We start from the raw sequence: 11,625 nt of genomic DNA on the forward strand, positions 1-11,625 counted from the left end.
CGGAATTTATAAATAGGCTCTGGAATATCGCCACCCTAATTGAGTCTTTGTTTACAATGACTAATGGCGTGTCTGTAATGATACAGTACAAGGCCCGGGCCGCTCGCTTCGGCTGCTTTTTCACCGAGCGTATACTTAAAGCCCGGCTCGTTGCCATGAAGTGTGAACAGACTAATATAAATGAAGCGTGAATGAAAAGGCACTTTGTGCGTTTCTCTGTCGTCCGCTCCGGCGTGACTGACAGAGCGCTCAGACCTCCTTCACACATGTGAGAAAATGTACGCGCATGTGTGAAAACATGTTAAAAAGTCTGTGCCAGACAGACGAGTGCAGACATAGGAAGCCATATTGTCTGCATGGGAGGCGTGCGAGGGGGGACTGTGCACAATTTCAGAGCCGACACTCTGTAAACTGTCACGGCCGACCTTGCTCGCTCGTCTACCGACGTCCTCCGTCTTTCTAATTATAACCTCAGACCGCCCGGAGGGGGGAGGGCAAGGTGTTAGAAATCCCCCAAAATAAGAAGCTGGCCTTTCTCCAATCAGATTTCAGACTGGGCAGATAAAGGCTAAACTTTTACAAGGCTCAAAATGAGCGGTTTCATAACAATCTGTGTGGGCGCACGTTTTTTTGTTTTTCTTCATTCCAAGTGTGGTACTTAGTAAAAAATGGTCCAAATTTCAGGGTTTTTATTTTTTTTTTCAGTAAAAGCCCTTTTAGATTTTGCTGCACAATTACAATATCGTAGATGTGCAATTGACAGATATACCGATTGAATAACTTTGGAATGTCCCAAAATGTTGGATTTGGAGCAAACCAGAATCCTTTGAAAGGCCCTTCACTTTTATTTAGTGGAGTTTGAAAGAAAAAAAAAAATCATCATCAGTTGTATCTGTTCTCCATTACTGTCTCAATCCCGATTAAACGGGTATGATGAGCATATCGGATTATATTATTAGTCGTTATATTAGTCGTTAGCATGCGGTCCATCTGCGATAAGATCAGCGGGAGAAAAAGCGAAAAAGAAAAACATGAAACTCACCCGACTGGCAATGTGATATGTACGACAGACTCATTCCTCAACAGCTCCACCCGTTCCTGTCTCGCCCAAACACACCTACAGAGTATATACAGTACGTATGTGTTCATAGACATAAACACTGCGTAGGGGAAAGGGGTTGAAATTGAGGTAATTATCCCAAAATAACAATCTGTACAGTTTGGGCTTCGGACTGCTCTCAAGGCGTGAAAAATGGATGATATGAACCGTTTGGTCTTTTCTGAAAAACACAAAAAGTCATAAAAATAGTTCAGGGGGCAGATGGCTTTTGGCTTTCTGTCTTTTTATATGTAATACACAGCAATGGTTTAGTGACTACAATAACAGCCAAATCAAATCTGAAAGTGAGGGGTGCGTCGTTGTGGGAGGAGTCACAGCCAATTTCAATTATGGCCACTTTCTAATCAAAGCTGCACAAGGCCTCAGTTTTGGATGTCTCTTCAATTTTATCCTGAGTGATTATCTTGCGGAATATTTTTCCGAGCCAATCTGCTCAACAAATAAGTCCTAAAACAGTTTGGCCGTATTTTAACGTGGTCAGACTGCAAGACTCGTGGTTCATCATTAGCATGTAATTGGGGCGAAATAGCACTTTAATGTATAGTGGGGGGAAAAAAAATCCACATAAAGACGTTATTGACTTGAGAGTATTATACCAGCCATGGACATATGTGGCTTATTACGACTGGCGCGCACCCTGCAGCAAGGTTTATTTTTAGCTACACCTGCCCGGCTAGCGCCGCCCAAATGATTCGAAAACACTTTTCAAATTGCACCAGATTAGAATGTGTCAAGTCGGCAGCCCATGTTGAACACATGTAAAGTACAGTAATATCCTGTGTGAGCATGTGTGTGTGTGTGTGTACTTGCAGCATTCTTCACACTTGGTCTTTATTGAGTGGCTGCTCAGCGGGATGACATTCCTGCAGCGGCCAACATTGGCTGCTGCTATGCGGAAAATGTGCAGGTGGCTCAAAAAAGACCCCCTTCTGAGGAGGAGAGCGAGGAAAATCAGCCCACCCCCCCTCCGCTCTCTTCCTGAATATGAAACAAATGTTTAGCATTCCAGTGAGAAGGACTCTCTGCTGTAGAGCTGCCGAGTTAAGAGTTCGAGACGACGGGCAGACTGCCAAGCCTGGTTGGATATACTAAGCCTTTAAGGAGACTGGAGACGCTGGATTGATTTTTAGCGTAGTCCCGCTATGATCTGTAATCACCACAGACATAATTAAATTGGAATGTCTCACTTTTTTTGACAGAAAGAGGTGGGGAATCTCTTTCCAATTAGGGGCCTTCAAACTAACCACTGGCGCAGCTAGAAGGGGGGTTTGTGGGGGTCAGTGCCCCCACAGCCCACTGCCAGGTTAGATAAATGGACTTTTGGGTAGTTTTTAATTTTTGGAGATTTTTTTTTTTTTTTTTTTTGGGTGACATTTCCAACACAATGAATATTGGCATTTTTGGAAAAATTGTTTGGATTAGTTTGAATGGATGGCTGCAATTAAGAATGCAGAAAAATGAAGAAATGTCACTTACAGTTTCTTGTGTTCAAAATGAAAATGTTTTATTCTTGCTGTCCATCTCGAGCATTTCACCGGTTTGCATTCGCACTGAAAAAGAAAAAAAAAACACTGCTTCGTTAATGTTCACAAACGGTTGGCTAGCTACTAAGCAGCTTGCTGGCTATCCTGAATAGTCATACAATATGTCATGTGTCAGAAAAGTTCTAGGACTACAGTCGCACAAAAAAATACATTTCAAATTCAGATCCTTCGACGTGATTCCCCCAAGTGTCTCAGACTTTCCCTTTCTTTCAAGATCCTCTGCAGCTTCGTGTACAGGAACTGTCAGACGCTCAGGCTATTATTGCAAGGAAGAGCACTATCCAATTGAAGCAACCAAAAGGTTATATAGGCTGGAATAAAACACAAGGCGGCACTTGATGCGCACAAACTATCCATGATCTGAACCAAGCATTAAAAGGTATTTTATTTTTGAGTGATGTATTTTATTTTCAATGTTAAATCTTCGTTGGAGATGGAGAAGTTAATGGCTTTGGAGGTATAAACTGGATATTTTGTGCGGATATTTATAGTCATTTGCAGTCAAGTACATTGCTGTGATTGGAAATGGCAGAGTGGAGTGGAGGCAATTCATCAGTGGAATTCCACCGGGGGGAGTGACTACACTGGGTCTATATATTGGGATGTTTTGTGCGGTGGATTTACGTGAATGAGAGCGCAGAACGAGTCACCGCGGCAAGGACTACTCCCCCTCGGCCACACACTCCATCCAGCATGGATTCGTGCTTGCGTGCACTTTGCGCGACTTTCGTCATGTTGTCTTTTGGCCGCGGGTCAGGTGCGCTGGGCCCGGTGATCAGGTGCGAGCCGTGCGACGACGGCGCGCGCCTCTCCTGCAAGCCTCTACCCAAGGACTGCGCCGAGAGGGTCCGAGAGCCGGGCTGCGGCTGCTGCCTGACGTGCGCGCTCAGCTCCGGCCAGCCGTGCGGTGTGTACACGGGCAGATGCGGCGCCGGGCTCTCCTGTCAGCACCAGCCCGGCGAGACCAGACCTCTGCAAGCGCTTCTGGAGGGACGCGGGCTGTGCGCCAACGCCACCAGCGCTCGGCGGCTCGCGGAGAGCCCGACGCCTCCTGTCAATGAACTGCCAGGTATGCGTGCACCTTGATTACTCACTCACGCTGGCTTTCGCGGCGTGCATGCGTGCACACTGGCGTGCATTGAGGATTTTGGAACGGAGCGCAAAATGAGCACAGGCTTGTCTTTATGGCTCATACTGGACCTTTATAGGCTTCTAATTAAGTGTTGGGGGTGAGGAACAAGAGGGTCTTCAATGTGAGCGGCCAAAGTAAGAATGTAGTTTTAACATGGAATATATAAGATTTGCACACTGGCAGATTTTGGGCGGATTATATCTCCTGCTTCTTGCTGAACGTGGTGCCAAGGAAGCGAGTGCTTCATTTAGATAAAAGTAATAGTTTAGCGCTATCCTCGTGGCAAAAGAGCGATGTAAAAGTAAGTTGGGGAGTTTGATTTATATAAAAATCGTGTTTTAATGTCATCTCATGTTGTTTTATTGTAGAATTTGTATTTATGTACTTGGGTTGTGGTGTGGCCGGGACTAAGTTGGAAAAGAGAACCGCAGATCTCAATGGGATTTTCCTAAAGGTTAAAAAAAAAATCGATTGGCAAAATATTTTCAGGGGGTGTCAATTACTCAAGTACTTTAGTATCTTTAGTATCACTATGGATTATTAAGATTATTTTTTACCTTAATGAGGAAGTTTGCCAGTTTGTCTATATGTGCATCGCGACCACTCCAGAGTGTCAAGGCTCCCGCGAGGAAAGAAATGGGTTGTATGATGGACAGCTCATTCACCAAAGCACTACTTTTATATGCCTTGATTTCCACTGTAGCTTAACAATTTTGAATGTGTTCGCTTGAGTCTGAAACCAAAACACGGCACAGCCACCAACCACGTGCTCTTTCCAAACGCCTGCAGAGACCATCGAGACTCGAGACGAGGAACACAACTCGACCGGCGGCGTCCTACATAAGACGCAGCAGGGCGCACGCGGCAGAGCCACGGGAGCCGTGAGACTGCCACTGAACGCCTTTCTGCCCTCTGCCAAGGCTGAAATCTTACGACGGGAGCAGCAGAAGAGAATTAAAAGCTTTAAAATGGAGGAAGTGCCCGGGCCACTCCTGACAGACCAACAGAACTTCTCCCTGGAGATCAAAACAGAGCCCGAGTATGTAAGTACCACAACCGGTAGTTTCCTTCCTCTGGATCACCAAGTTGGAATGTTTTTCTCTCCTCTGCTCTCTTTCTCTCTCTCTGTGTTTTGGTGTTTTTCTCTTCCTGCGGGTGATGAAATGTTTTGGGGGAAGCGTGCTGAAGGTTGGCAGGCGGCGCGACCAACAGAATGGCACGGCAGCGAGCGGCGGGGAACCGTGGCCCCGCGGCTGACCCGGGTCAGGCGGTTGTTTGACCACAAGGCGTCCGCGTGCCGGCAGCGCCGGGAGCCAACCGATGATGGATTGGCCGTCTTGAGTGGCTGTTGGGAAGCCCTGCTACTATTTCCATCTCCTCCTTTTGGCCAGAGACGTGAACGCACACGAAAACTGGGCTTTGGCTGCGTGCTCGCTTTAATTAGCCAGCAGCAGAGTACTTGGAGCTTTTTGGCTCTGCCTTCAAGCTTCCTTTCCCCTGCTTCCCCCTTCCCACATCCATCCATCAATTTCCCATATGCTGTGTCAGGGGGCCTATCCCAGCGGACTGAGGGCGTACATTACAGGGAGTTGAATTATGCAGTTAGCGGGACCTAAAATGGATTTGGAAGGCTTTGTTCACATCTACTTGAGCAGGTTTGACCGCTATCAGGGGCGCTCAGATCAGAGTACCAGAGTGAAAACATATCAAATCAAATTTCTCATAGTCGAGCTAGCACACCTGGCTAACGCAGCTACGACTCAAATGATTCGACAATAAACCCAATCAGAGCCAGGTTATTTGACGGTTCCTTCCCACTTCTGATTTAGGAAGTCAGCTCCAAGAAGAATTTGGCATGAATCACAGTCACTGCACCCGCAAGGCGTATTTGACCCTGGACTGGCAACAGTTAATCACAAGTGTGAATCAATCTGTCTCCCATGTCAGCCGCTAATGTGAACCACTCACGACTCCAGTCAGGCTCATATCAGTTGCGGAAGAATTTTTGTGATGTGGATCAAAAAATAGAACCACTTTTTGTCCTTTTTAGGGTCGCGGCGCATGTAGACAAACAACCGTTCACATTTGCATCAATTAAGTGTTGTGAATGTTTTAGTTGAGCCACAGCTGAACGAGAACAGACAACCGTTGACAATTTTAGGATGAAATTACCATAGTAACTATTTACGCAAAAATAAAAAAACTACTTACGCTTTGTGTTGTGCGCAGGGTCCCTGCCGGCGAGAGATCGAGAGCATCCTCAGCGGCTTGAAGATTACAGACATCCTCAACCCCCGAGGTTTCCGCATCCCCAACTGCGACAAGAAGGGCTTTTATAAGAAAAAACAGGTAGGAAACAGAAGCACTTCGGGTGCAGCTGTCAGCGGCTACGTTTACATGAAAAAAAATTAGTCGGATTAAAGAGATGAATAAAAATGGAATAAAAATGCGTCATGCGCACACCCCCTTGGGAACATTCTCCCACCAAAATGGTCTGGTTACATCAGGAAAAGCACCCGACGGTGCCAAACCAATCAGTGGCTCTCTGCGGCAAGCGCTAAGGCCAAAGTTGCAACAACAACATGCTTTCGGGGCTCCGAAATAGTTCCGTTCAAAAACATAAACAGCCCTTGAGAGCTTTATTATGTTCAAAGCGCGAGCCCAAACGTCTTCTTTTTTTCGCAGGCTGCATTAATAGAGATTCAAAGGCCGAGCGTAGTGACTCAAACTGCGGGCCGCCTGCAGTCCAATTATAGACGTGAATCTGTCCTCCTGTGTTCATCGGTAGTTATTAGAGCCTCATCATTGCACCGCCACACCAGTGAGGTAGACCCCGAGCCACTGGCACTGGAGACTGCGACCGCAGGCCCCAAGCCCCAGCGGCGTTGCCTGGCCGGGACGACGCTCGGGAACCTTCCCAGCGAGACAGACGTCAAGGTGGCCGCCGGCGTCCTCGCCCCATAATTGCTGGACTTTTGAGAAGCGGTCCCAGAAATAGAGTGGCGGCCATGCCCTCGCCCCCGCCCCCTCCCCTCCCCTTTCGTGCATCCTGCGCACAGCAGCTCAGCCCACAACGGGGTTGTAATAAATGAGCGGTTCTGACGTGTTCATATGGAGGCACTTAGGGCGCCGCTGCGTCGCTTTTCTTATTACACAGGGCGGCCCGGGCGGCCTCCTGCTTAATGGACATGCTCTCCTTTGACCTGCAATCATCTCATAAGAAGCCAGGCTCATTGTCTTTGTTTATGTGGAGTGGATGCAGAGCAGTGTGCAACACCAGCCACGGGTGCGGTCGGCTCTAATTTGGACGTGCGTGTAACGTGGAGCCAATAGCAATCGATGTTGCTCCTTAACTCATTTACTGCAAACCCAGTTAATAATGGCACTGAATGAGTTAATAGCAAACGTGTTGTGACGCTTCGCCACTCTTAGCTCAACTAGTACCCCCGATCGCTAACGAAGGTCTGCGTGTTGTACTCAAGGGGGGGAGGGGGTTGACCTTTAGTAAAATTGGCAATAAAATAACAGCCCTCGGGTAGCTCCACGCAGACTCTGTAAGTCATTTGTAGTACCCATAATTTGGAGCTGTGGGGTATAATCAGCAACAGATGATTCGTGCTGCCACCGACTCCTGAAAATAGATCTGGGTTCTCAGTTGTTCACGAAGGTCCCTAAGCAAATATTTGAGCAGGTTTCTGTTTACCTTTAAGGCCTCTATATGTGTGTGTAACAGGAGGTGGACCATAAAAGTTGCTGAAAATACCACAGCCTTGGCCGCGCGCACGGCCAAGGCTGCGTCCACTCAAGCACAATCTGCCCATTAATGCCTCTTAACTATTGCCGTTCTCCTCCATTGACTAAAGTGGCCCGTTAGCCATAATGCTGCACATTCAACTCGTTTTTTTGTTGTTGTTTTTTTTTTTACATTTAGCTTCACCTTGTCCCTCCTCTTCACTCGCAGTGCCGTCCATCCAAGGGCAGAAAGCGAGGCTTCTGTTGGTGTGTGGACAAATACGGGCAACCCTTGCCAGGTTTGGATGGGAAGGAGAGAGGAGTCGCCCGGCACTTGAGCTCGCAGAGCCAGTAGGAGCCCAAAAGGGACTCTGCGGGGAGGGGGGGGGTGAGCGCTAAAGATCTGTAAACAAGCACAGACGCTGAGGATATCGGGAGAGAGCCGATAGGTGGATGTTTGCTCTCTCTATCTGCGGGACCTTTTTGTACAAGGAACAAGATGGATTCTTCATGAACATTTGTGACAAAGAAGATGATGGAAGGCACAGTTGAGAGAAACGCTACACAGCAATGACTTTTCAAGGGGCGAATGGGTGAGTGAGTTTTCCAAGCCACCTAAAATAAGTCAATGTGGTAAAAATAAACATCACCTCCGCTTGGCATGGTCCGGTGCTTGGGCCTGAATAATAATCACAAAAGTGCATTTGCATTCATTCTCCAAAAGGAAGCTTGCGTTAGTTACTCAGGGAGTCAGCCAGTCCACCCACATTGATTGGTGAGCACAGCAATCAGCACAATTAACCGCTAATATCCAATCAACATAAGGTAAGAACTGCAAGGAGCCATCGTTTTGGTCTGGCGCCTGAAATGGGATCCGGGTACATTTTTATTGGATCGCCATTAGGGACTAGTGAATACTGATACCGGGTATCAGAATCGGGCTGATATCAGCCCTATAACTCATTCACTGCAAACCCAGTTAATATCTTTGATATCATTGGCATTGAATGAGTTCATGCAAAAATGACAGTATATTATATTACAGTACGTCCTCCTCAGCAGTAGTTGGCGCTGTACTGTGGCAGTTTGACACATCATCAGAAGGAAGTCTGTGCTGAATAATTTTTTTATGTCAAAAGGACAAGCACAGATGTCAAACTTTGGTCCACGAGGGCCGCAATTCCGCATGTTCTAAATGTCTCCCTCCACCAGCACACCGAATTCAGATGATCAGGATCATTATCAGGTGTGTTGGAGGAAGGAAACATCTAAAACGAGCGGCAGTGGCCGTCGAGGACCAGAGTTGGACACTTGTGTACTAGAGGTACCGGTCCTCGATCGGTGAGTACTCAAAGAGTAAATACTCACACTGGTATCGGTCTGGAAAAAAGTGGTATCGAACATCCCTAATTGCTATTTTAATAATCTAAGAAGCGCACAATTTCTTCCAAAATAGTGTTTGACTCATGTTTGTATTAAGTTAATTCATCCCGATTGGTTTCTGTACAGTTTCTGTTAATGTTATGGCAAGACAGGACATATTTTTTTTGTAAATGTGCTGAAAACATTTGGCAAAGCCTGCTCGAGATGAATAAATAATAATAATAATAATAATAATAATAAAGACACGGTGTGTGTTTTCATGTCTTTTGTGGCTTTAGTTTCTTTGGGCCGTACTCCCAGCACCCCTTCCGATCAAAGTCCGCCAAGGCCTGATTATCGGATGTCGTTAAAAGATTATCCTTATTGATCGTATTGTGGCGTGAGGTGTGTGAAGAGTGATTTTTCCTCATGATTGTCGGTGACGATATGATTCTTGTGTACGCTGCACACATTGGAAGAGCAGAACACAACTGCCATTTTTTTTCTCGTCTCATATTTTTTAGAAGCTAAAAATTCGCACGGAGATCTCAGGATTTTTTTTTCACTCCAGTATTTGACACAAATGTGTTGTGTAAATGGAGGTCACACTAAATACTTTCTACTTTTTAATCATGTCTTTTCTGATTTTTTAATACATATGTTGTTTTGACAATACGGCAAAAACAACTTTTGCGCAGAACTGGATATTTGACATATATAGTACATAAATAACAGAATATACAGTAACTGCTGGACACGAGTCCTCGATTACAAAAGAATAAACATTGCAATATTACATAATAAATATTTGAATAAATGATAGAATGACAAAAAAAGCAGTGACGCTGTGGATAAAAAAAAAGGAGGGTAACTACAGAGGTAGACAAATGTAGAAGCTTAGATGAGCTCTGATATGTTTGTGCTTGACCAGCATACACATACTTGCGGCACTTTAAGTATCCCCTATTGAGGAAATGAAGATGCGTGTAGACAATGTCAACATGTTGCATGAATGAGCCGCTGTGTCGATGTGAATGAATTGTAAAAAAAAAAAAAAAAAAAAAGGCCCTGAAATGGGGCTTGGCAGTGGTTGCAGGGTTGTGGTTTTGGAGGAATGGAGTTATTTAGTTAGAAATACAAATGTATACAGTGTTGCCCTATTTACAATTGAAGACAGCAAAATAAAGATGTGAAAACAGTTTAAAAAAAAAAAAAAAAGAGACTTGCTGTGAATAAATAAAATAATTTACAACTCTTCATGAAGGGACCAAGGTGTCGTCATGGGCGAGCGAGTGTTTGGGGCTCATTTCCTACTTCAGTGAGTGACTTCCTGGTGGCACTCGGAATCGCCGGTGATGTCGCCGGTCCCGAGGAGGATCTTGCCGTTCCAAGCCGACACGCACCAGCAGCGAGCGGGTGGTCCAGCCAGAGATGACTCACACTTGCAGAAAGACAAAGAGCAAAGCGGTGAAGGGAGGTGACGAGTGACTGAGACGAGCGATGAGGGCTTGCAGCTTACCTGCTTGGCTTTGTAGAAGCCGTGCTTGTCGCAGTTGGGGAGGTAGAAGGTGGTGAACTTCTCACCAAGGCTCTGCTGCGAGCTGGTGATGGCGTCCAAGGCGGCGTCCAGCTCAATGTGACAAGGCCCCTGAGCGGGAAATCAAGTCCGTGTCAATGCTCGTTCTCTTTCCTCTAGGGAGAATATGAACTGTACCTGCTGAAGCAGTTTGTTCCTGATGGCGTTCACTTTGGCCTTGATGCTCTCCTGGGTGTCGGTGGCTTCTTGGTTGGGCAAGCCCAGCATGTCCTGCAGGGAGCTGCGGTCTGCTTCCTCTTCAGCTTCCTCTGAACACACATCAAGACTTCAATTAGCGTTTACGTCTTTTGCGAGGGAAACGCCGCGCCGACGCTACCTTGGTCTTCGGTGCAGAGCCCCTGGCCCCGGGTGAGGGCGTGGAGAGGTCGGGCCTCGCCGGGCCTGGGCATGCAGCGCAGTCCGCTGGCGCAGTGGGCCGTGTGGACCCCGCAGGCGTTCCCCCTTTCTAGGGCGCAGGCCATGCAGCAGCCGCAGCCCGGCTCCCTGAGCACCTGCCTGCAGCTGCTCGGCACGGCGGGACACACGCTCAGCTGCTCTTCCGTGCAGGGGGCGCAGCGAATTGGCTCAGGGCCCACCACGGGGGATGACCCGACCGCCGCCACCGCCGCTGCCAAAACCACGGCCGTCACCAGCATCTTCTTGCCGTGTAATCCACACATGTCAACGCTTTGCACTTTTCCTGTCCCCTGTCTCCCCGCACGCTGGTATTTAAGCATCCGTCTGGCCTCCGACTAGCGTTAATAATTGACCGACCGCCTACAGATATAAAATATTTGTGACATAGCAGCGGTAAACAGTAGGCTGACCTCGCTTGACGTGCGTGGTTGAAGGTTCACGGGGTCTGCGGTCAATATTGACTTTGGGACGCGGTGATTGGACATCATAACAAGCTGGGCCGGCGTGGCGGGGAGGAGGCGTTTTAGTCATCGCTGACTGAAGAGGTTAGCAAAACATGTGCCTTGAAGATGTTTCAATGAAGGAGGGAATAACATGTTTGGCTGCGGGTGCGCTGTTTTGACACCGCAAGCCGCTTTGTTCCAGCAGCCTCTTTGGTGAAGGTTCATCTTATCAGGAAGGCAAGATAAACAAGGACATGAGGCACCCACACACACGCACCCCGTTTATTGCATAACGCCGC

General features: G+C 47.2%; 2 protein-coding genes across 3 annotated transcripts; one reads left to right on the plus strand and one right to left on the minus strand.

Moving 5' to 3' along the window:
* The first annotated feature begins 3,305 nt into the window (after positions 1 to 3,305).
* Positions 3,306 to 9,171, plus strand: igfbp3 (insulin-like growth factor binding protein 3). Of its 2 annotated transcripts, none has more exons than XM_088396588.1 (4): positions 3,306 to 3,733; positions 4,586 to 4,839; positions 6,026 to 6,145; positions 7,728 to 9,171. In XM_088396588.1, the coding sequence occupies exons 1-4, from the start codon at positions 3,358 to 3,360 to the stop codon at positions 7,881 to 7,883; spliced, it is 906 nt and encodes a 301-aa protein (XP_088252714.1). In that variant the 5' UTR covers positions 3,306 to 3,357; the 3' UTR covers positions 7,884 to 9,171. The 2 variants fall into 2 exon arrangements, with proteins under 2 accessions (XP_088252714.1, XP_088252715.1); XM_088396589.1 differs by having other exon boundaries at positions 7,758 to 9,171.
* Positions 9,172 to 9,503: 332 nt separating this feature from the next.
* On the minus strand, positions 9,504 to 11,186 carry LOC148387194 (insulin-like growth factor-binding protein 1). The gene is made up of 4 exons (XM_088396590.1): positions 10,804 to 11,186; positions 10,605 to 10,735; positions 10,410 to 10,538; positions 9,504 to 10,331 (listed from the first exon to the last, which is right to left on the minus strand). Exons 1-4 carry the CDS (start codon positions 11,144 to 11,146, stop codon positions 10,206 to 10,208), a joined length of 729 nt encoding a protein of 242 aa, XP_088252716.1. The 5' UTR covers positions 11,147 to 11,186; the 3' UTR covers positions 9,504 to 10,205.
* Positions 11,187 to 11,625: the final 439 nt, after the last annotated feature.

This window comes from Syngnathus floridae, chromosome 14, assembly GCF_059516105.1.
Source record: "Syngnathus floridae isolate MCC-2025c chromosome 14, RoL_Sflo_1.0, whole genome shotgun sequence".
In the NCBI taxonomy this organism is placed as follows: Eukaryota; Metazoa; Chordata; class Actinopteri; order Syngnathiformes; family Syngnathidae; genus Syngnathus; species Syngnathus floridae.